At 39.3% G+C, this 25,088-nt stretch overlaps 1 protein-coding gene across 1 annotated transcript in view; it reads left to right on the forward strand.

The window, feature by feature from the left end:
• Positions 1–25,088, forward strand: part of KCND2 (potassium voltage-gated channel subfamily D member 2) — a 337,678-nt gene that overhangs the window by 297,809 nt on the left and 14,781 nt on the right. The window contains exon 2 of the mRNA XM_032220642.1: positions 8,876–9,038. Coding sequence (XP_032076533.1) covers positions 8,876–9,038 — 163 coding nt within the window. The remainder of the gene's footprint in view (positions 1–8,875; positions 9,039–25,088) is intronic.

Here is a 25,088-nt window from a genome sequence, read left to right on the forward strand (position 1 = left end):
ATTTCTCTTCGATCTGTGCAGAATAGAAGTAAACTAGTCCCACATGATTACTGCACAGCAGCAAAAGCCTCGGGAGAAACACAGTTCAGAAGATTGTTAGGTTTTATGGGTCTGTCAATAATGACCAGTCAGACCTTTTTCTCATGTTCATTGCCATAGTATTTATGAGTTATTGCAGAGATTATCACAACAGACAACTGATATGGCCACTAAAACAATGACCCCAAAAATCTGGGAAATAATTTATTTGACATGGAAAAAAAAATACTTCCTAGACTATAATTTTTCCTAATCACAAAACTAGCCAATGATGTCTTATAGGCATTGTCCATTGCATTGCACATGTGCATACACCATCTTTGCTTACCCTTATGTACAGAATTATGTACACAAATGCTAACACTGTAATGGATGCAAAAAGAAAAAGAAACTTATTATAAATTATCAGTAATGTAATGGGGTATTTACTTACCTGCCCACACTAGGCCTTCAAAAAAAGAACAACAAACCATTTGTCTGAAATGTTATAGGGTCTCTTGCTTGAGCTGCGGATTGGACTAGAAGACCTCCAAGGTCCCTTCCAGCTTTTATTATTCTATGTTCTATGTCCAAGATATGTGCAACTATACATTTTGTTCTGCAAGTCCCTGACTCATAGCCATTGAATCTTATTTAGTTGAGTATCTTGTTGCAAAATTTATTGAAGGATCAAATAAGCAAAAGACAAGACTAATCTAGGCATTTTTCTCAAACTTGGTTTCAGTTCAGTTGACCTTCAGTTCCTAGAGTCTCCAGTCATAAGAATCTCAAACTATGTGTCTCTTCTAAAAATCAAGACCAGTTTTGAGATGGTGCAATTTGGTATGGGGACCCTATCCATGTTGCATCCAGGAATGTAATCACTGTCACAATTTCCTTGTCCTGGTCAAAATAACTGTTGATTTGTCCGTTGAACACTGTTGATGCATGGAGTGCATCCTGGTAGGACTCAAATGTTCCCTGTGTAAGCCTCATAGTGTGCACACCAAAATCTGGATTGCTATCAGAATTTACCCCTGCTCTGCCTGGACATGTAGACAGGATTCCATAGTTGTTGCTATTGAGAGCAAAATACCTACTATGAAGACATCCCATTAAGTTCAGCGACATTTGTTTCAGATGTATGTTATTGTATTTTTAATTACTCTTTAAGGATTTACCATGCATTTGACAGTTAGTTTTGTTGCCAACTCATTAAAATTGTTATAGCTGTAGCTGTATAGTATTTACAGTATTTCAGTGTGATATGATCTAAGAGCCTCAGTGGTGCAGTGGTTAGAGTGCAGTACTACAGGCTACTTCTGCTGACTGCTGGCTGACTGCAATTTGGCAATTCGAATCCCACCAAGCTCAAGGTTGACTCAGCCTTCCATCCATCCGAGGTGGGTAAAATGAGGACCCAGATTTTTGGGGGCAATATGCTGACTCTGTAAACCACTTAGAGAAGGCTTTAAAGCACTGTAAAGTGGTATCTAAGTCTAAGTGCTTTTGCTACTTGTTTCCTGGGAGAAAAATAAATTTTCTATCTTTTTTTTATGAAGCAAGAAAGCAAGACCTTCCATAAGTTACATAAATAACAGAAAATGCCAAATGAGTTTAGAAAAGCCAAACTCTGTGGCACCCTTATTTTCAATTTTCAATACAAAAATAAATCCATAAGAGCTCCTTATGTACATGTTTTCATCCAGTTTCATATGTACAAGAGCAATGCTGGCTTGTTTTGAAATGCAAAGTACAACTAGTTCAAATCTGAAAGCTTCACTGTTGAAACATATGTGCGCATCTGTGCTTCTTCCAAAGACTCCCCATTTAATATTAACTGGTGGCATTTTAAATTATCCACTGTGAGGTTCATTGCTGAAATGAATAATGAATTAACATTTTCTTTCCACGTTTGGGAAAGCAGTTTGGGAATTATTGAGAACTGCTCCCTAACAATTTGCCCCACATTTTCTTAGATAAGCAGCCTATTTTGCAGTTGTCAAATCTAATTTGACAGCTCTGTAATATTATTTCATGTTTAGGATTACTTGTTTCACTGTGTCAACCATTCCCATCCTTCACTAATGGTCTTTTTTTTTAAGCCACTCAGCAAGGGTTGTGGGGGAAGCATTCAGTCACTTGTTTGCTTTGGCTTTTCATTTTTGTTCTTAATATGCAGTGAAGCTTGCTCAATTTTATGGATTAATTGTTTGACTAGCAGTGAATAAATTGGTGGGATGTTTTATTCGTTTTTGAAGAAAAGATTTTTACATTAAAACATTTATGTATTAAATTGAAATAGTGTAGACTGGTTCTTAATAGAGCAAAACAACAACAACAAGAAGAAAACTCAAAGGTTAAATTGTCTTAGAATAACACACAACTTCAAAACTTGTCACTCTTGGCTGTTGTGGTTTCTTTTCAGTCTAACATACAACCAGACAATATCATTATCCAATTTTATCAATACTACAAAAGCAAGTGATGATGTTTGTCCATCCTATTCGAATAGGACCTTGACATCTAATTGTGAGGGATGTCAAGACTTATGCATAAATTGGATTAAAGTGAGGGAGAGGTGCACAGAGTCAGCCTCACTCTCTCTTCCCAGATTCCATCTTGCTCCAATAGCAGGAAAAGAGTCAAGACAGAGTTGAAGATGGGCTGGGCGCAGTGGTTGACCGGGGCGTCATTTGAGTCTTGCCACATTGCTTGCAGAGGCCACCTTCACGACCATTGTCCTATTCTAGTAGGTTTCATCAACAAAACCAATATAGATATCATGAATATGTCCTTTTCTCCAGCAATAAGTCTGTTTAAAACTTGCTTGGGTTGAGTTTTAAATGTTCAAATGTTGAGATTCCATTTTACATCCACAGAACAATGAGTTAAATCTATTATATTGAATGAATATCCTGATCTTCAACTGTGACATGATTTATTCCTGCCTCTTGATATCATTTATTACTAAAACAAATAATTAAACTCTGTTTTCAGAATCCTGGTTTTTGGAGTTATACAATTCAGCAAATTTTATAACCTGCTGATTAATTTAAAACCTGCTGGTTAAAGTTTGTGGTATACGTTTTACAAATTTTATATTTTCAAAAATGAAGGATAATAACTATAATCCAAAGACCATACTTATTTATTATAGTAGAACCCCCCTGCCTGTTGCTATAATATAAAAGACTGGTGAACTCAAACCTCCTCTAGGGTTTTTACATCCTGCCCCCACTTTCTCTTTTTAATAGTTTTGTCTGTCTGTCTGTCTGTCTGTCTGTCTGTCTGTCTGTATATGCTGTCTGTATTTATATGCTGTCTTTATTATTTTTACAAATAGCTTAAGGCAATGAACATATCCAGCATACCTTCCTCCCCCTACTTTTTCCACAGCGACAACCATTGAGCTGAGTTGGGCTAAAAGAGAGTGACTAACCCAAGGTGACCCAGTTGGCTTCATGGCCCATGCAGGATTTGAGCACACAGTCTTTCTAGCTCAGTGCCTTATCCACTGAATTCCACTCCATCTCCTCTTATCCACTTGGCATCGCCTTAATCCTGAGGGTTGAGGCAAGTAGGACTTGGATGATCAGGGTTGCCTTATGTGTCATTAAAAAACATTTTAAAAGATTCATGTAGCCTGTATTTTGTTAAACAGCATCAGAACATCTGGCAAAGATGTCAATCCTTCTTTAAAAGAAAGATCAATCTTTTTTGTAACAGTCGGAAGCTTATCAAAGAGAAATCCAACTGAGAATTAAGGAGAAATTTTCTATCAGTAAGAACAATTAACCATTGAAATAGTTTGCCTCTAGAAGTTGTGGGTTCACTGCTCCATCTCTAGAGTTGTTCAAAAAGGGATTGGACTGCCATTTGTCCGAAATGGTATAGAGTCTCCAGATTAAGCAGCAGGTTTAATTAGAAAACCTCCAAGATTCTTTCCAACCTCTGTTATACTCTAATCACACAATAGATAAACAATAGCAAATGTTTAGATATTCAAGTTATTGAAGGGGATATTACAGAGCCGTTCAACTAAAAAAAGTAATTTTAACATGAGAATTAGAAAAGAAAATATGGTGTTCCAGAATAACCATAAAATGTTGATGGTCTGCTAAAAATAAATAAAAACCATTATAAAAAGATTGAGGGAGGGATTTCAAATTACAAAATTACAAAAAAATTCTAAGAAGAAATACTTTCCTCATGTGCAATCTAAAACATGCATAAAAAGCTGAAGGACACCCAACTGCTGTACTTGGGAGAGAGAGAGAGAAAGAGAAAGAGAGAAGAAGGGAAGAGAGAGGGGGGGACAGGACAGGACAGAAAAATAACTATCAACAATCTAACTCAAATTCCTCCCTTAATTGTTACCTACTCTTTCTAAATTAATATCAGCTAGATCTGCTTCATTTTTTTTCTGGAGTTCCTTTTTTCTAGAAAGGCTAAGTATTAATCTAAGACTCTGAAATACGGTGTCAGCTTTCTTTTTTTCTCACCCACAAGTTTGCAAATTCTGCCTTAATTTATCAGGCCAAATCTCCTCCAATAGAAGGGGATGTTGAATATATTTCAGTATACATGACACAGAATCATCTCTTGTGTAATGTGTACGGGGACTGTATCAAGCTTTCATGCTTGTATTCACATCTGTTTTTGTCGCTTGAGAAGCTTACCCTATTATATCTGCAAAACACTGCAGGATAGGATTGTTAAAATGAATTTATTTTCAACGCCAGTGCAGGAGTTTTTTTGTATGTGTGTAGATCAGTGGTGGGATTTAAATAATTTACCAACCAGTTCTCTGCCCTAATGACCAGCTGGGTAGGCGGGGCTCGGTGGTCATGTGATCATGTAGGTGTGGCCAAGTCAATGTCACTCAGGTCAATGGGCACTTCGCCTTAGTTGTTACAATGGTAATAAGGGTTAACTGGAGAGGCAGTTTCTGTAAGCAGGGCAATAAAAATTAGGCTAGAAACAACACCAGAATGCTTCGTTCCTGCCTTCCTTACAGGATTAGCCCTGTAAAGTGGGAAAAAACAAAAGATTTCTTCCAACAACCGGTTCTCCGAACTGCTTAGAAAGTTACCAACAAGTTCTCCCGAATAGGTGCAAACTGGCTGAATCCCACCACTGGTGTAGATGACCACCAAAAGCTTCTTGCAATTATTCCATTTTATCAACATATACTTGAGGTTTGGTTCTACCTTTGTTATGTAGTTTTACTATTGTGATGTAATTTTAGTTCTATGGAAATGAACTATTATGAGCAAAGTGCCAATTTCTGTCCGCAAAATTTACCCATGGTGCATTCATGAGCAAATATATTATCCATCATGCAAAAGCTTGCAAACTGGATAAAGTTGAGCCAAAACAGTACACTTTTTAAAAGTGTTATGGAAAGCTGGGGAATTTGATTAGAAGCCCGACATATTAGGGCAAGCTTACATAAATAAACTGTGAAAGAAGATGATACTAGAGCAGTGTTTCTCAACCTTGGCAACTTGAAGATGTCTGGACTTCAACTCCCAGAATTCCCCAGCCAGCGAATGCTGGCTGGGGAATTCTGGGAGTTGAAGTCCGGACATCTTCAAGTTGCCAAGGTTGAGAAACACTGTACTAGAGCATTTGCACACAAAAAGGTTGGATGCCATTAAAGACAGCTGGAACCAGCCACAATGCCACCAAAATTGCAGTTGCAAATGTGTGATCAAAGCCTCACCATTTTTTTACACATATAAAAAGGGACATGACTTCAGTCACATAGTTGTGACAAACATTTGACTTTTTTGCCCCTATCTTGCCAACAGCACAAGTCCAATTCATTTTGCTGTTTAAATTACCACAAGACACATCAGAATTGGCTATAGTTCCCAAGCCCCAAGATATCTTTGTGAATTCTCCAAACAGCAAGTGCTTTATTTTCAGAAAAGTAATTCAGATTAGTTGCTTGTTCTGTTCCCTTTTCATTTTCTTCCACTATCTGATTTTTCCCCTTCTCATTTATTTATCAGGGACTTGATTATAACAACCTACTGTTTTTCATCTTTTTTATGCATTAATAAGAAATGACCTTGTTTTTCAAAATGAGTACTGTCACATTAAGTGGCCACCTATTTATTTTATTTTTCCAATCTCCATAATCCCCTTTTTTATAAGTGATAAAAAAGAAAAATTATTGAATCATCTTTTTTTTTTCTTTGACATGCCTATAGCTTTCGTGGAGAAAATGTAATTGAATTAGAATGGAGGATATTTTTTAAGTATGAGTACATTTGTGTCATGTAGTATGAAATATGAAAAATTGATTTCCCTATTTCAGTTATCTTCTAATGGTACTTTATGTCCTCTGGTGGAATTCCTGATTACTGCAATATGATAGTTCCCTGCTTTAGTTTTAAGACTTTCCAAATTCATTCTTAACACTTATTCAGCAGAGATTTAAATATGTGTTTGTGGCATTCATGAAGACATATTTAACTTTCAAAACAAAGGAAAAATGTTATTTTTTTACACTTGACCAGCATGTGACACACACATAAATAGGGATGAGTTTCAATCTTGCAATTATTTCCTTTTTTCAACATAAGTCACCTCAACTTTTTAAATCACCGCTCCTCGGAAGCTTCTAGGAATATTCCTTTTTGTGTTCAATGAAAATCAAGTTTAACTTCTGTGAAAAGAGCTGTGCTTGAGAAGAAACAACAAATTTTGTATATACACTTTCAGTATTCTGAAAGAATGTAGTGACTTGTGAGGAGGTGGATTCCTAAAGGCTGCCTTCCAGAGGAGTAAGTGGCAATGCCACTCAGATATTATATGTGAGAGGAGGTAGTAGAGAAGGTAGAGAAGTGATGGAGGTAGTAAAGTTCTCAGTCTGGATAGATTTTGTCCATTAATATAGAACAATAAAGAACACAGGGTTGGAATAATTTTCATGTGTCTGTTTTAGTTTGGGGCCTAACACATTGTACTCACAATGTAGTTGTTATTTTTCAAACTGAACCAGAAAACAAAAATGTCATTAGCTTAGCATTAACTAAAGCAAGGTATAAGTTTTATTCTTCAGTTATGACATACCTATTCACATCAAAAGACACTTTTCCTCAATGACCATTATATCAGCAGTGGAATAGGTCTCCTTCCTCCTATACTAATGAAGAGGCTATTTCTATACAGGTTTTTATCTTATTAGATTGGAATAACTGCCTTTATTTGGGATCTGTACAGTAATTTATCTTAATTAGAGTATAGAACTGACATGTTGTATTATCTTGAATTGTTATTGCAATGACACAAATTATTATTGTCATGAAATACATTTTAGTCAATTAGGCAACATGCTGCTACACTTCAGGGGCATCAATAGATTTTTGGAAAGAAGGATGGCACTAATAATATGATGCAAAGTATGTCTAGAGCAGTAATGAATGGTGGAAGAAGAATGCAGCTGATGATTCTTCACATGATGTTTTATTCTTCACATGCAGTACTTTGAAGAGCCCCAGATTTAATTAAGGTGGCCTTGAAATTCAACCAAACTGTAATGTTCATGAGATAACCTTGAGCATCTACTGCCTCTACTGCAAGCCCATCTGCTTGTTTTAGTTCTGTTTTTATTTGTGCAAGTGATACATAACAGTAAGAAATGGAATTAGATGAAGATATTTTATACTGATGTTTTATACTGAGACATACTGTTGGTTTAGCTATAGTTTATTTGAAATGAAGGTCTTTTCCAGCCTTCCTGGATATATTAGGAATCATTGAGGGGAATCTCCTATTTATGAAGAGCTAGTACAATGTAAGCAAGATGATGATGATGATGATATGATACATGGAAGAAATCTCTTGATCACTTCAAACATTTTTTACAGATTGCATCTTATGAATTTAAAAAGCCAGACAAAAACTTTTCAAAATAGAAAATAGAACAGGCCTACCCTAATCCACTTATCACTATTTTTAAAGAAGATGCTCTGTTTAATTATCAGCAGTTTATGACACTTTAATTTACCATTGTAAACATATATTTCTGTTCTAAAGTTACAGAGCCTATTGGTGGCATCATACGGTGCGCAGCACTCCTATCACTTCACTACTTTTTACGAGGAAAAGGAATTTTGTTTGTTTTCCTTGAATTTCATTTCAGTTAATACAACTATATGATCCATTGTTTTTGAGATAATAAATGAGAGAGAGACCACATTTCCCTTACCCATTTATCTTCAACAGTCTTCTTTTATTAATGGAAGCCCTTATTTATTTTCAAAGAGTTGCATTCAAAGGTAACTTTTTGTAGGGATAAAATGTTTCTGCTTCTACAGGGCAAGAGAAGGAATTTTAACAAGACCCTCCAAGTTATAGAGGAAAAGGTCCTCAACCTTTTCTTCACCATGGACCTCTCCCCCCACACAAATACTTTTGTGTCCATGGACCATGGCTGAGGACCCCCAAGACTTAACTCAAGATTTAAATCATAACATTTCTTCAAGCCTTTGCAGCCCCCCTGTGACAACCTCACAGCCCCCAGAATCTGCAGGCCACAGGTCGAGAACCACTGTTCTAGAAGATTGAAAAGAAAAAGGACTGATCCACCACATGGACAGCTCCAAGGATTGACTACAACAATTCAACTAGATCTCAATAATTGAAATGTCATCATCATATTTTTCAATATCCTCCCCTTCCTCACACTGGATGTGAATAAATTGATGTGTGGAGTAGCAATACCAAGGACTCTGTCAAAAACAATACAAAGAGTTGTTCACATAGTGGAATGATACTGTTAAGTCCTTTAAGGGCAAATTATAGCTTATGTGATTAAGCAGACTTTTGTTTTTTACCCCAGGTATGGTGACATGGTGCCGAAGACAATAGCTGGGAAGATATTTGGTTCCATTTGTTCTCTCAGCGGGGTCTTAGTCATTGCTCTTCCAGTTCCAGTCATTGTCTCCAACTTCAGTCGCATCTATCATCAGAACCAACGAGCCGATAAGCGCAAGGCACAAAAGGTGCGCTCATTCTGAACATTGTAGATATGGAATGTATGTTGTCTCTATGCAAACTATGTATCTGAAACCACTTTTAAGATTCTCTTCCCAAAGAATTAACTGGTTGGGTTGGTTGGCTGGTTAGTTGATTTAGCAATTAATTTTAAAACACACATCCTAAATTTTGGGGTGAAAATATTTCTGGGAGTTGAAGTCCACAAGTCTGAAAGTTGCCAAGTTTGGGGACCACTGTTCTAGAAATCTGTTCTAGCAAGTTGCTGAATGTCATCATCTGCATGAGAGTTTGTACAGATGGCTTTATGAATTTGAGGTGTGATTATCCATTTTGTCTTAAGTAAGAAAGTAAGAAAGTTTACTACTTGCTATGAACTGTATGCTAGTAGAACGGCAATTTAGAATCTGATTCATAATGATTAAATTTCTGTGTTGTATTAAATTGAATGAGGGACTCAGTCAAACCACAGAATAAGCCAGCAGTTCTCAAACTCTGTGCTTTGGTGCAATAGAGAAGCCTGGCAGGGATATTTTTAATAGTAAAGAAGAGAAAAGAAGAGACTAGAAACTTGGGGAAAAGAGGAATTAATACTATGATTAAAGCAGACTTTTATATAAATGTGATTTACTTGAAATAATATATTACTTCTATAAGATATTTCTTCCATGTATTACTCACCTCCCTTTTTGTTTTGTTTTAGGGGCAGGGAGATTTGCTTCTTCATTTATTAATTCATTCAATTTATATCTCACCTTTGTGATACTGGGCAGCTCATATAATTAAAAACAACTTAACACAACAAATTAACAAAATATAGGAAAATAGCAAAAAATAAAACTTAAAACAAAATGGAAAACCTAACTGAAATCAAAATTAAAACTAGATAGATAGATAGATAGATAGATAGATAGATAGATGATAGATAGATAGATAGATAGATAGATAGATAGATAGATAGATAGATAGATAGATAGATAGATAGATAGATAGATAGATAGATAGATAGATAGTAGGCAAAGGCAAGTTGTAGATTAATTAGTGAATCCAGCAGGCTCCAAACCATAATCCAGACCTCCAGTCCCATTGACACAAGTATGTCTTTAGATCCTTTCAGATCTGGGAGACTAGGAAGAGGCAGCCTTCCAAATAATGCAGTCCTATCATGTGTAAGGTTTTATAAATTATTACCAGCATCTTGAGCTTAATTTGGAAGCAAACTCACAACTGGTGCTCTTCACAGACAAGAGTTATAATGTTTACTGAGCAAGGAGTACACATAACTTCCTTCACCCTTGCATTTTGCACCATATGAAGCTTCTGCATGCTCTTCAAAGGCAACTCCATTTTAGAGTGTGTTGCAGGAATCTATTTGAGATGTGGCTAGAGTATATGTAACTGAGAGTAGAGCTTCCCAGTTCAGGAACGTGCCCAAAACTGTGCAAAAACTGTCTGGTTACAACTGTAGCTGCTTTCCAAGCTGGAATCATGGGTCCAAAGGGACCCCTAGATGATGCACAGGGACTGTCTGGCATAGTAGCACCCATCAAGCTCTAAATATGGTAAATTCCCAGAACCCCAAAGCCCTAAAACCCCAAACCACTGAATCTTGCTATGGTTGTTCTTTGACCAACCTGGAATATGAAAATATATTGCCTATTAAAGTGGTTCCCAATTTGTGGTTCGTGAACCCCTGAGCGTGCTGCGATATCACAGGGGATCCATGAAAGCTTGAAGAAATGTTATTATTTAAATATTGATTTAAGTCTTGGGGGTCCATGGCCACAAAAGCTATTTAAAGGGGTGGATGGTGAAGAAAAGGTTAAGAACCACTGGCCTATTGCATTCAATATTTGATAAGAAAATTGTAGTCTATGCATTTCCAAAAACATATCTCCATTAAGCAAGATATGAAGATATAATTCATGGTTAGAGTTTTCTAAGCAGCTCTGTGATGACAGTGTACTTTCAAATACAGTGTAAAAAGAGCAACTTTGTGATCATAATAATTAAGCAAGAAGTTTGGTTGACATTTTGTTATAGAAAAAAGCTGAATATAGCTCATGTTTAGATAGCTATTCTTTCAAGAACTCCAGGGTCTCATCAAATCTTCTACATGTATAAGGAAACAAGTAAAAGAAATTTTTATTACATTAAACCTACATGTCTGCTGTGATGACAATATTTTCCTTGTCAATTTTAAAGCTATATCTGTATATGTTATTATTCTAGTCTTCTTTATCTTCAGTCTTGGTCCAATTTTTTCCCACAGTGCTCCTTGACCTTCCTACTAAAGTAGTGTTATCAGTATAGAATACTGAAGAACAGTTGGAAGTGACATTAGAGGTCTTCTAGTTTAATCCCCTACTCTAACAAGAGAGCCTATATCATTCCACACAAATGGTTGTCCTATCTCTTTTTTAAAACCTCCAACAATGGAGCAGCCATAAAGAGTTTAGAGTTTTAGAGTTTTATTGGGATTTATATGCCGCCCTTTTCCCTGAGGGGACTCAGGGCGGCTTACAACCACAAGGGAGGGGGGTGCAGTGTCAAAAACAGAACAGTATGTGAACAAAGAAAAGATAGTAAAAACACAACTTTCATTCAGCAATCAAACACTCGGGCGGGTAAATTGGGAACCTATCCCCAGGCCTGCTGGGAGAGCCAGATCTTGAGGGCTGCGCGGAAGGTCTGGATAGTGGTGAGGGTACGGATCTCAACGGGGAGGTCGTTCCACAGGGTCGGAGCTGCAACAGAAAAGGCTCTCCTCCGTGTGGTTGCCAGTCGGCATTGACTGGCAGATGGAATTCGGAGGAGGCCCAGTCTGTGCGATCTAATTGGTCGATTTAGGGAGGTAATCGGCAGAAGGCGGTCTCTCAAGTACCCAGATCCACTACCATGGAGTGCTTTAAAGATGGTCATCAGTACCCTGAAGCGCACCCGGAGACTAACAGGTAGCCAGTGCAGCTCGCGGAGGACGGGTGTAACGTGGGCGAACCGCGGTGCGCCCACTATCACTCGCGCGGCTGCATTCTGGACTAGCTGTAGCCGCCGGATGCACTTCAAGGGCAACCCCATGTAGAGCCCATTGCAGTATTCCAGCCTAGAGATCACAAGGGCTCGAGTGACTGTTGTGAGAGCCTCCCGGTCTAGGTAGGGCCGCAACTGGCGGACCAGGCGAACCTGGGCAAATGCCCCCCTGGTCACAGCTGACAGCTGGTGGTCAAAAGTCAGCTGTGGGTCCAGGAGGACTCCTAAGTTGCGGACCCTATCTGAGGGGTATAAAATTTGACCCCCCAGCCTAAGCGTTGGTGTATTAGCCAAATTATTGGGAGGGAAGCACAACAGCCACTCGGTCTTGTCCGGGTTGAGTACCAGTTTGTTAGCACTCATCCAGTTCCTAACGGCCTCCAGACCCTGGTTCATCACGTCCACCGCTTCATTGAGTTGGCACGGGGCGGACAGATACAGTTGCGTATCGTCCGCATATTGGTGGTATTTTATCCCGTGCCTCTGAATGATCTCGCCCAGCGGTTTCATGTATATGTTAAATAGTAGGGGGGATAAGACCGAACCCTGCGGCACCCCACATGTTAGGGGCCTCAGGGACGATCTCTGCCCCCCGACCAACACCGACTGCGACCTGTCCGAGAGGTAGGAGGAGAACCACCGTAAAACAGTGCCTCCCACTCCCACCTCCCGCAGACGTCGCAGAAGGATACCATGGTCGATGGTATCGAAAGCCGCTGAGAGGTCAAGGAGAACCAGGATGGACGCATAGCCTCCATCTCTGGCCCTCCAGAGATCATCGGTCAATGCGACCAAAGCGGTTTCTGTGCTGTAACCAGGTCTGAAGCCGGACTGGAAGGGGTCAAGATAACTAGCTTCCTCCAAGGCCCGTTGAAGCTGGAAGGCCACCACCTTCTCAACAACCTTCCCGATAAAGGGGAGGTTGGAGACAGGACGAAAGTTGTTTAGAATGGCTGGATCTAAAGATGGTTTCTTCAGGAGGGGTCTCACCACCGCCGTTTTAAGTACGGCGGGGAAGTGCCCCTCCCGAAGGGAGGCGGTCACAACCGCCTGGATCCAGCCATGTGTCACCTCCCTGCTGTTGGCAACCAGCCAGGAGGGACACGGGTCCAGAATACAAGTGGAGGCACTTACAGCTCGAATGGCCTTGTCCACATCCCCAGAGGCAACATCCTGGAACTCAACCCAGAGATGGTGTGGCAAGTGGTCCTCCTGTGTCTCGGCTGGATCTACTGCGGTGGAGTCCAAGTCCGATCGAAACCGAGCTACTTTGTCCGCCAAGAATTGAGCATAGTCCTCAGCTCTACCCTGCAAGGGGTCTCCCGCATCCCTCCTATTGAGTTACTGGAGGCAAGTCATTCCACTGATTAATTGCTGAGAAAATGTCTCCTTAGTTCTAGATTGGATCTCCTTAATGATCTTCCACCCATTACTTCTTGTCCTGCCCTCGGGTACTTTGGAGAATAGGTCAAACCCCTATTGACTGTGACAGCTTTTCAGATAATAGAAGACTACTATCATATCACCCCTAGTCCTTCTCTTTGTTAGACAAGACATTCCCACAGTTTCCACAGTTGTTCATTGTATGTTTTAACTTCCACTCAGCCCCTAATCATGTTACTTTTCTCTGCACTCTTTCCAGAATCTCAACATCTTTTTTTGTATCATGGTGACAGACTCCAAGTATGGTCTTATTGTTGTTAATTGCAAAGTAATGTCTGATCCATCACAACCCCATGGATAATGTTCCTCCAGGCCTGCCCTCTACCATTCCCCAGAGTCCATTTAAGCTCATGCCAACATGATGCTCATGCTTCAGTGACTCCATCCATCCATCTCATTCTCTGTCATTCCCTTCTTCTTTTGCCCTCAATTGTTTCCAGAATTAGGCTCTTCTCCAGTGAGTTCTTCCTTCTCATTAGTTGGCCAAAATATTTGAGTTTCAACTTCAGGATCTGGCCTTCTAAAGAGGAGTCAGAGCAATGGTGGGATTCAAATTTTTTTACTACTGTATGGCAATGGAAGGATACTGTAAAATCTCCATGCCCACCTCACTCCAGGGGAAGGATACTGTAAAATCTCCATTTCCTCCTGATCAGCTGGAACTCGGGAGGCAGAGAATAGGTGGGGGCGGGTCAGTCAGAGGTGGTATTTACCGGTTCTTTGAACTACTCAAAATTTCCACTACCGGTTCTCCAGAACTGGTCAGAACCCGCTGAATACCACCTCTGAGTCATAGTCAGTATAGTCTTATCAGTGCAGAATAAAGCAGTACTATCATTATGTGTTCTTGATACTATTCCTTTGCTGATGCAGTCTAGGAGTGCATTGGCTTTTTTTGATAGCTACAGCACACTGCTGGTTCATACTTAAGTGGTTATCCAGTTGGACTCCTAGATCTGTGTCACAATTTCTGCTTTTGTGCCCCATACCACCCATTCTTTACCTATGCATTTCTTTTTTCTTGCCTAAGTGTAAAACCTTACTTTTCCCATCAGTAAATTGCATAATTAATGATTCTGCAAACTTTAAAGCCACACTCATTTTCTAATCCAGTTTCCATCAATATACAGTCAGCATAAATAAAAGTAGAGTATACAGTCTCATCTCATTTTTTTGCTGACTTAGAGCTAGTTGCTCCACCTAGGCAGTAGATTCGTGACCCCTGCATGAGGTTTTACATGAGGACAGTGAGATATTCGAGGAGTCCCATTTTCCTAAATACATTTCACAGTATGATGTGGACAACACAACCAGAGGCTTTCCCATAATAATTAAAACACATATTGACTTCCTGTTGTTATTCTTTGACTTTCTCAATTATCCGGTGTGCACCAGTATGTCGCTCAGATTTTTCTAGCTCGAACACCTAGCATCTTCCTGTGAGGTTCTAATTTATATTAGATAATGAATTCATTATTTCACTAGGATAGATAATTAGGGATATTGTGTGATAGGTAGCACTCTAGTAAATCTCTCTTTCTCCCTCCCTCCTTCCCTCCCTCCCTTCCTCCCGCCTCTCTCCTCCCTCTCTCTCTTTCACTATGTAGTCTGAGGCCTTCCAATCTTTTGACCATTGTACCATTTTCCATATGTGCTAACATATAATTTGCTAACATTGCTAACATATAATTATTGATTCTTCTTCTATTTCTTGCCATGTTTCTGAAGATATTCCATCAATCCCTGTATCCTTCCAATAGGAGTGCTGATCTAGCCATCTTCTAGTACTAGAAGTTCTTGTAAGTAAGGAATATTGTGGAAGGAAGGATTCAGAGTTGCTGGTCTCAGTTTTCCATCCTTATGAACTGTCTTTCTTCAGTATGGATGTTTCCTAGGATCTTAAGAAAACAAAGAACCACACTTGTTTGCAGATAAGTAAAAGAGAAATGCTAAAGGCATTTCAAATGCTGAATATATGGATATTTATAGAAGAGAGAAAGAAGACTGCAATGGAGACTGGAAAGAAAGTCAGTTATACATGAAGGAAGTGAGACCAAAACAGTTGGAATAAGGAACAAGCTTCTCTGAAATTCTTCATTAACTATCCGTCCATTATCTTTCCTTTACATGGGTTTGATTTGTCTTCCCTTCTTGATAATTTCCATTAGTTCTGACATCCAATTATATTTCTTGTATTTCTTGATCTTGGTAGTCTCTTTTCACATTCATACTTAACAACTTCTTCAGTTTATTCACAGTGTTTCTGGTTCCGTATCAACAAGGTTCAGGATTCTGATAAGCTACTTCAAAATTATGAGTTTATGCTCAAGATCATAACATGGAAAGTGATTGGCTTTGTTCTTCCACTCTATCTTGAACTGGAATTTTCCCATAAGCAGTTTATGACCTGCTCCAAAGTCAGCCATGTACTTGCTGTAATAAGTAAGTTCTTTTACTCCTTGTGCCAATAATAAACTGTAGTCAATTTGATTTCAAGGTACTCCATTTAAAGATGTATATATTGTTTCGTTTTTAAAAGACTGTGTTAACAATGAAGAAAGCTGGATGTATAGAAATGGATAAGTCATTCTCCTGCTTCATTTTGGTTTCCTAGTGCCAGGGGTGGGTTCCTGCCAGTTCTAACCTCTTCTATAGAAGAGGTTCCACAAATCTACTGTGCCATTTAGAACCAGTTCCAGCTTCCTCCCCCTGCCCGTCCTCACAATGCTTGCCCCGCCCACTGCTCACTGATTGGCTGGCTCACCAATCACCCCACCTGCCTCCAAGAGTCCTATCTAAATCTTAAAGGCTTAAAACTGTCAAGTTTGAACATCCCTGGCCTTTTTTTCTAAAGGGTTAGGGGTGCAAGGGTCTTGTAACTTGACAGCTTTAAGACTTGCACACTTCAGTGCCAGAGTTCCTGAGCCAACATGACTGGAGGAGGAATTCTGGGAGTTGAAGTCCACAAGTCTTAAAGCTGTCAAGTTTGAACACCCCTGAGGTTTTTTTCCTAAAGGGTTAGGGGTGCAAGGGTCTTGTACTTGACAGCTTTAAGACTTGCGTGCTTCAAATACCAGAGTTTCTGAGCCAACATTTTGGTTGCTAAGCAAGAGCGTTGTTAAGTAAGTTTCACCACATTTTACCAGTTGGCCACGCCCACTCAGTAACATGACTGCCAAGCCACTCCCATATGGTCACATGGCTGGCAAGCCACTCCCACAAAGCAGGCCACACCTACAGAAGAGGTTCTACCAAATTTTGAAACCAACCACTGCCTAGTGCATATTTTCCTCATTAATATTTCCAGTGTTGGTCTTCTTGTCTCCAGCCACAAGTTGCACATCTTGCTTGAATGTTCAGAAATTGTACATAAAACTCCTTTTTCTATAGAATTGGCTGAAGCATAATTTTGGACAATTGTCACATGAACTCTGATATTTTGTCACTGATTGCACTGTAGTCAAATGGTCTTTCATATCATTCCTAATTATGAAAGTAATTATGCAATTCTTTCTTGGGTCTTTGATGTCCTGAGTATTGAATAGTGTAATCTTCTGACTTAAAATGTCCAATTACAATGTATAACAATTCACTGATACCTGAGGTATTGGTATTTTATTGATTCATTTCATTTCATTGTGTTGATTTTTTCCATGTTCATGCTTCTTACATTCCATATTCCTTTTGTAATTTTGTCTTTGCAGCTGTGGGTTTTCTTTTCCTGCATGGCCACATCAGCAACCAGCTGACCCAAAAGCTTTAATCTGGCTATATCATAAATTCCATTAGTATTTTTAAAAAGTCCTCAAGTTTTCTTCAGTTATGTACTGAGTGCCATCAAATCTGAGAGACACATCACGCAGCACTTTCTTCATCTTATATTCCCTGTTTTTTTGTAAAATCAGGACAAATCACTGATGCCAAATATAGATGCTCACATGCTTTAGCTGGGCAGCTAAGATGAATTTCACACTATGATGATCTACACTCCCAATGCTGATCTCAAAAAACTAAGGACAGTTCAACTAATTAAAACTTACTAGGAAACCTCAAGGCCATAGACTGGACTAGAAAGAAAAGAAAAATCTCAGAGGCAGCAATAGGATGAGTTCTATACAGGAACGTACAGTCAGGGGAGATAGGGGAGGCAGAGCCTCACCACTGGCATCGTGAAAAAAAATGTAAACGGAAAAAGGCAAGAGCTGAGGTCAGGCTGAGCTAGTTGCTGCCAGAGTCACCACGGATGACTCTGCTTAGTGCTTAACTGTTTAAAAAAGCCTCTAAAAAAGCACCCTCTGCAGAAGGAGGCAGGAAAATGACGTGCTCATCTAGTCTGACTTTTTATGATCACTCGAGCAGAGTTAAGCAAGGGTTAAAAGCCAAAATATTCCTGACATAGATGAGGCATGGCATTCTCTTGCCTCCTCCTGTAGAGGGTGCTTTTTTAGAGGCTTTTTTAAACAGTTAAGCAGAGTCATCCATGGTGACTCTGGTAGCAACTAGCCCAGCCTGACCTCAGCTCTTGCCTTTTTCCTTTTACATTTTTTTTGTTTTCATGATGGCAGGCAAGAGCAGAGTTGAAATTCTCTCTGAAACAGCTGGAAAAGGTACCTGTGGGTCGGAGGGAGAGGGAGGAATTCAAACTTCATCCTCCTGGTGCAACTTTGTGTGTGTGTGTGTGTGTGTGTGTGTGTGTGTGTGTGTGTGTGTTTGAGAGAGGGTGGGAGGGAGGGAGAGAGGAAGGAAGGAAGGGAAGGGAGAAGAAAAAGAAAAAGAAAGAAAGAAACTTATTTAGCAAAGGAGAAAAACAAATGCTGTTACTTTAAATCGGAACTGAGCATACCTGGCTGTGGAATTCTGGGAGTTGAAGTCCACAAGTCTAAAAAAATTGCTGCCTCACCAGCCATAAACCTCACTGCACGTCACTGGTCCTATATTACAGCAAAGAGAACTGTATGGACAGAACCATGAAGCAAGCAGTATGAGTCGGATTTGTCAAAGGAGACTTGATTTTTATTTTGGTTCCATTGCTGTGACTTTTCAAGAAGGATGTTCTGCTAGAAAAGGGAGGCTAGCACTGCCTCAGTTATGTTCCCTCTGTGAATTGTTTTTGTTTAATTTTAGTTAGGTCAATTTTAGAAATTGAAATTATATTCCAAGCTACTAAATGTCATTAACTAAAATACTATATTAATCACAATTATCTTGAGTGTGTCTACAATATATTATCTGGACCTCCCAGTGGATGAGATGTGAGCAACAATTTATGGGCTTTCATGGTAGTTTCATGTTTAGAAATGCAGGCTTGCATAGATTACTGTGAGGATGCTTAGGTCAAAACTGGGCTTTGATCACATTTGAGGCATACTGGCCAAGAAGAATAAAAACCGATGGGGTCTATTTTACTGTTGGTAAGTGACTTCCAGTTTGCTCGTAGGGTCATTTTTAGTCCTCTGGAGGCTTCAGGGAAGCCTCCTGAAGGTCCCTGAAGCCTCCGGAGGGCTTAAACCGACTATACGAGCAAACCGGAAGTCCATTCCTGAACTTCCAGTTTGCCCATAGTGCTGTGTTTTTGTGCTCCGGAGGCTTCAGGGAAGCTCCTGAAGCCTCCGGAGGGCCTCTGGGGTGCGGGAGAAGCTCTTTTCGCCCTCCCCAGGCTTCTATAAAGCCTCTGGAGCCTGGGGAGGGCAAAAAATGGCTTTAAAAAGGCTGAACTCAGCTGGCCAGTGCGTACATGCGCACTGGCCAGCTGACAGGGCAATGCCTCACGTGCCCTGACAAATGGCTCTGTGTGCCACCTGTGGCACATGTTCCATAGGTTTGCCACCCCGGACCTAGGCCATCAGTTTACAATAAGACTTCTTTTTTTAAACAATATTTGTACAATGGCTTGCATATCTGACACCAGTAATTGTTTTGGACTTTTCTGTATACAGTTTGGTTTATTTTGTATTGTTGCTTTACATTTGAGGTGTTATAATATTGCCTTCTTTTAAATATTGATCATGTGTCATACATTAAAAAAACACCCCCTTGCGATATTAATTCCCCTTTGCTTTTTCATCCCTTGTTTGTTGTTCATATTCCTCCTGCTGCTCTTGTCTGCTTTTTGTCCCAATTTTGCTGATTAAATATTTTTGATGTTTGCTGATGTTTAACAAAGAAACATCAAGTTATATTTTTTGCCAGCTGAATTGAATGGCTTGCTCTGATCTGAACATAGAGATTGACTGGGGGTATGCTGAGTAAAAACTAAAAGAAAATAAAACTAAACTGGCAATAATTTTCTGATGTCTGACCAGAAATAAATCTTTTCCCAGTCCCAAATGTTATAGAACTTTCAGTACAAGCTTTTGAAAATATGAATGCAGAGAAAATGAATCATTTCCTCTTTAGAACCAAAATGTATCGGTATAAATGGGTGTGACAGTCCTTTTAGTTCTCTGTCTCTCAATTTGTGCAGTATAATGGCAAAGTGACCTTTTTCCACATACAGGGCGGGGCATAACCTTTTCCTAGGGGGTCACAGCAACACTTGTAATAACAACACAAATAATTCATACACCATTCGAAAGCCCATCAAAAACTGAGTTTATTGACACGATTTAATAGTCAGTATGACCACCATTAGCCCTTCGAACAGCATTCAAACGAGGTGGATAAGAACACAACAAATCTTCAAACAGTTCCGTTCGATTTTCCAGATTTTTCAACACAGTTTCCAAATTCATTCTCAAAGTTTCAACCGAATATCGATTTTGACCTTGCTCCTGAATCATCAGAGCTTCCACTTCATCATTAATTATGGCCCCAATGTTCTCTGCCGGATTGAGATCTGGCGAATTTCCCGGCCAGACGTCATTGCCCCAAAATTCGACATTGTTGTCCTTTAACAATTGCTGAGTCGCATTTGCACGCATGCAAGGAGCTTTGTCATGAAGAAAGACAGCCTCACCAACCACCAAGACATTGTCTGGATCACTGAGAAATGGAATGACATTCTCCAATAAAATTTTCTCACGGAAATAACTGCCATCCCAGGATTCCCCTTTATCCTTCAAAACCCAATGCAGTTTCTTGGCTGTGAAAATGACGAAAATCCCGATGCAAGTCGGATTGCGAACAATTTGTCGATATCGTTCATGTTTGGCGATGTCGTCGACGTCTTTAGCCCAAATTCGATCGTTCTGGAAATTCGGTTTTCGAATGGCATAAACGAAGAATTCGTCAGATGGCGCCAAATGAAGAAAATCTTCCTCGGTCCATTCAGACAACCAATCGCACAACCAAAGCCGATCTTGAACGTGTGTTTGAGTTTTCAATGGTTTGCAAATGACGTGGAATGGCTTCAAACCTTCTCGTTCTCGATATCGGCCGATTGTCCTTTGATCAACTCGTTTTCCACGAATTTGAAGGATTTCTTGGGCCACTTTTCGGTTTCCTTTTCGTTGTTTGCGACTGCCAGTTGCAATGATGGCTTTGCTTTCTTGGGACAGTTGCAGAGGACGCCCTTCTCCAAATTTTGTGAAACATTCTTGGGCTGTTTTGTTCCAATTATCAGTAACCCAATCCGGATGACATTTCAATTTGTTTGCAATCCATTTTCGATTGATAAACGTCGCTCCAGCATCGCGAGCCTCTCGAAAGGCAATGCATTTTATTCTGTCAATGATCCTTTGTTCTTCCGAATCGAATTTTCCAGCCATTCTTAAAGCAAATTTAACATTTAATAGCTCATTCAATTCAGTTTTTTATGGGCTTTAAAATGAGGTGTCGCGGAAGTTGTAAACTGCTGTCGATCTTGCTGTGACCCCCTAGGAAAAGGTTATGCCCCGCCCTGTACAGGTAGTCCTCAGCTTACAACCACAATTGAACCCAAAATTCCCATTGCTAAGCAAAACAATTGTTAAGTGAGTTTTGCCCAATTTTATGACCTTTTCTTGCCAGGGTTGTTAAGTGAATCACTGCTGATCATACAGATTATAAGTGTGAGAAATGGCCATATGTCACTTTTTTCAGTGCTGTTGTAACTTTCAACTAAACGAATGGCTGTATGTCAAGGACTACCTGTCTGGAAGAGAATCTGTAGCCTTTTTTATACACATTTATTTCTGCATGTCCAGTATGATCTTGTTTATTTAACCAGGCAAAACTGTTTTATTGTTTGCAGACTTTATCATGATTTGAGCGCATTTATAGTTTAGCTGTCTTTGATTTTATTTTTTATTATCTTTTTGCATTTTCTGGATATCCAAGTAAAGCTAGCTGTGTGCAATCATTAGCAACAGGCCCAAATTCACATGCACAATTAAAGTATAAATATAGTGACTGCTCCATAAAGAAGCTGTTTTTCTGTGTTAAAGAGAAGTTAGTTTTTTGTTTGATATGACAAAGGTTTACAAAGGTACACAATTTTAGGCCTTTCATCCTGAGATAATAAAATTAACCACCTTCAGGGCTAGCATTATTCTGATTAAGGGGGACTATCATGGCAAAGAGAAATGGTTTATCCAGTAGCACTTCCATCCCATGTTCTACATATGCCTGAAAATACAGAGAGGGAGGGAGGGAGGGAGGGAGGGAGGGAGGGAGGGAGGGAGGGAGAGAGAGAGAGAGAGAGAGAGAGAGAGAGAGAGAGAAAGAGAGAGAGAGAGAGAGAGAGATCTTATCTTACACCCTTTCAATGTCCCTGACAAGAGACTAAGGTGCAGATGCTAACGAGGAAGAAATGAAGTTCCTTTCATTCTCAGATGATATACCAAAACTATCCATTTTCAGCTGACAACTCTTGGGGACTAAACATATTAAATCACTCCAGTAAATTCTGTCAAAAGCAGCTGAATATGAACATTAACTGATAAGACCAATTTGGCAGTCAGTGCTATGATTAGTTGGGTAGTGGAAGCACACAAAACAACCAACAGGAGGAATAATTTCAGTAGCAACTAAGTGATATTTACCGAACATAAACTTGTTTGGAAATCTGCTTAGAACAAATTGTCCACAGATTGCACCCACCAATAATATTATGTTACAAAAAGTTCGTATTGTGTAGGGCTCTCTACCATAAAGCGCTAGAGGGTCTATTAGAAAATATGTGGTTTTCTGTCTGGCTGATTTTACATACACACTTTTGAATGCAACATATGGACGCATGGTTGCTAAATTCTTTTTTATATCCCCAGGGCCCCCAAATTGCATTTCTAAATTTTACTAGCAAACCACCAAATCAGAGAGATGCAATTTGCTATCATTTCTCAGGAGGAAAAGATATGTAAGCTTTCAGAATTGTTTTACATACATTTAATTGGTTAACAAACAAAAGCAATTTCCCCAAAGTGAATCATATTCTCTTTTGTGATGTCATTGGTGATTGACACCTTCCTCTTTTGAACATCTGTGTGCACATATCCTCATATAAGCAGCGGGGTGATCAAAACTCAACTCTTTATATGAGGATAAGTGCCCACAAATGTTCAAAAGAGGAGGTTGTTAATTATAAAAATCATGCTCCCATCTTGCAAATTTCAAATAATTCATGGATATCCCTGTGAACATCCCAACTACTGCAAGTTAAATAATAGTAATAATGCAACCTCATCTAAAATTGATCACTGGACCAATTGTTCTGGATAATTTTCCCTCAGTTTCTAACTGTTCCTTTGTAGGAAAAGTTGCTGAAAAGATTACAAATGTCCTGGAAGAAATAAGGCTAGCTCTCAGTTCTAAACAAAGTACTAAGACAGCACTGGTTAACCTGTTGATAATCTATGGAGGAATTAGGTTAGGAATGTACAACCATCTTTGCCCTTATGTAGCTCTTAGTCATTTTCAATTCCATCAATCACAGCATCCTTCTGGACCAGTTGTGAGGATTCGAAGTGAGAGGGATAGTAGGTTACACAGTATTACTGTGGATCTCTTTTCCTGATTGACTGGTTCCAGTTGGTTTGGGCAAGGGAAACAGGTTGAGGCAAAACTAACTGATTTGGAGAAGACATTACTCCTACATGACAGGATCTGGCTATTTGAGGGACTATCTATTGTGTAGTGGCAGACTGTCCTGTACATTCTGACAAAGCTGGCTTGTTTCAGGTCCAATCAATCCGTTAAACAATGCCATCTAGCAGGATGCAAGAAGCAAGTCTTCTCCATCTCAGCAGCCAGCACTGGAGCAGCCTGCTCACAGATTTTTAACATGTGTATTTTTTTTTCCCAAGCCTTGGATTGATGGGTATGGTAGGCTCCTTTTGAGTTGGGATTGATATGGTTAGAAATTACATTGTGCCTCTGATTATGATTGTTTTTATATAATATACTTTGTTTCTAACACTCAGAGTTGCCCAGAGTTGTTCTGCAGTTGGGCAAACTAGGTGTTAATAAATAAATAAAAATGCAATAAAACAACCAACTGCCAGAAACCTGGCAAAAACTCCCAGCTTGTTATGTTGTCTGGTAAGACCTGTCTTGTAATTAATGCCTTCAGTTCACAATGAGTTAAGTATATACAGGTGAAATATGAGATACTTTTGAATGTTTCTCAATAGCAGTATGTAGTGGGGTATGTATGTATTCACACTGAAAGTCAGAGAATGAATACATTACCAGACAGGCAAGTAACCTCCAATGCCAAAATGTGTTGCCACATCTTATATTGGGTTGTGTGAAAAAGGTTTTATAGATTCATAATCTTGGAGGTCATTAAACTCTAGGTAGTTTCAGGGTGTAGCTATTGCATTCATGATAACCATCTAACATTTGCTTAAATAAGTGAATCGATTAAGATTTTCAGAACTGGATAGACTTGCATGTCCCAATTAGTTAAAAACTGAAAAACTGAGAAAGTTTAATTTGTGTTTAGTCAATTTGTCTGCAATTCATCATCACTGGATTTAGTCCTAATCTCTGGAGTGACATCCAAAAGACCTGCTCCATCTTCAGTTTGACAGCCCTCAAGATAATTGAAAATTGCTATTACTCATCCATTCTTCAAATTCAGCATACCAACACTTTTAATTGTTTCTCAAAGGACATAAATTTCAGATCTCTCAATAAACTAGTTACTCTCCTCTGGATCTGTTCCCACTTTATCCCTTCTTGAATTGTGACACCTAGTACTAGACACAATGTTCCTGAATTAAGTTCATTAGAATTGAATTATTGCTTCATTTGATAGGAACACTATTAGCAGAGTTAAACATTCATTTCTGTAACTGCAGTGCAATTTTCTCTTCCTCTCCTTTTTCTTGAAGCCCCTTATACATAATCTGATTTTGAGGTTTAGAAACACTGCAGAACAGATTTTGAAAGTATTTGTTAATTTATGATAGATCTATAAAGCTGCCCAACTCAGTGATGTGACTCTGGGTGGTAGAAAACAATAAAAAGCAAACCATAAATAAACAAAATACGTAACATTAAAACTGACACAATATATGAAAATGAAAATAAAAGTGTCAGGACGGCATGCTTGCAATTTTTCAGCTTCTGCTGTATGCTTGGGAATTAGGAAGGGGGACTGTCTTCAGACACAGTACAGACTCCTTCCCAGCCGGTTTTTGCCAGGTTCCACTCAGGTCCACACA

This window comes from Thamnophis elegans, chromosome 7 (assembly GCF_009769535.1).
Source record: "Thamnophis elegans isolate rThaEle1 chromosome 7, rThaEle1.pri, whole genome shotgun sequence".
In the NCBI taxonomy this organism is placed as follows: Eukaryota; Metazoa; Chordata; class Lepidosauria; order Squamata; family Colubridae; genus Thamnophis; species Thamnophis elegans.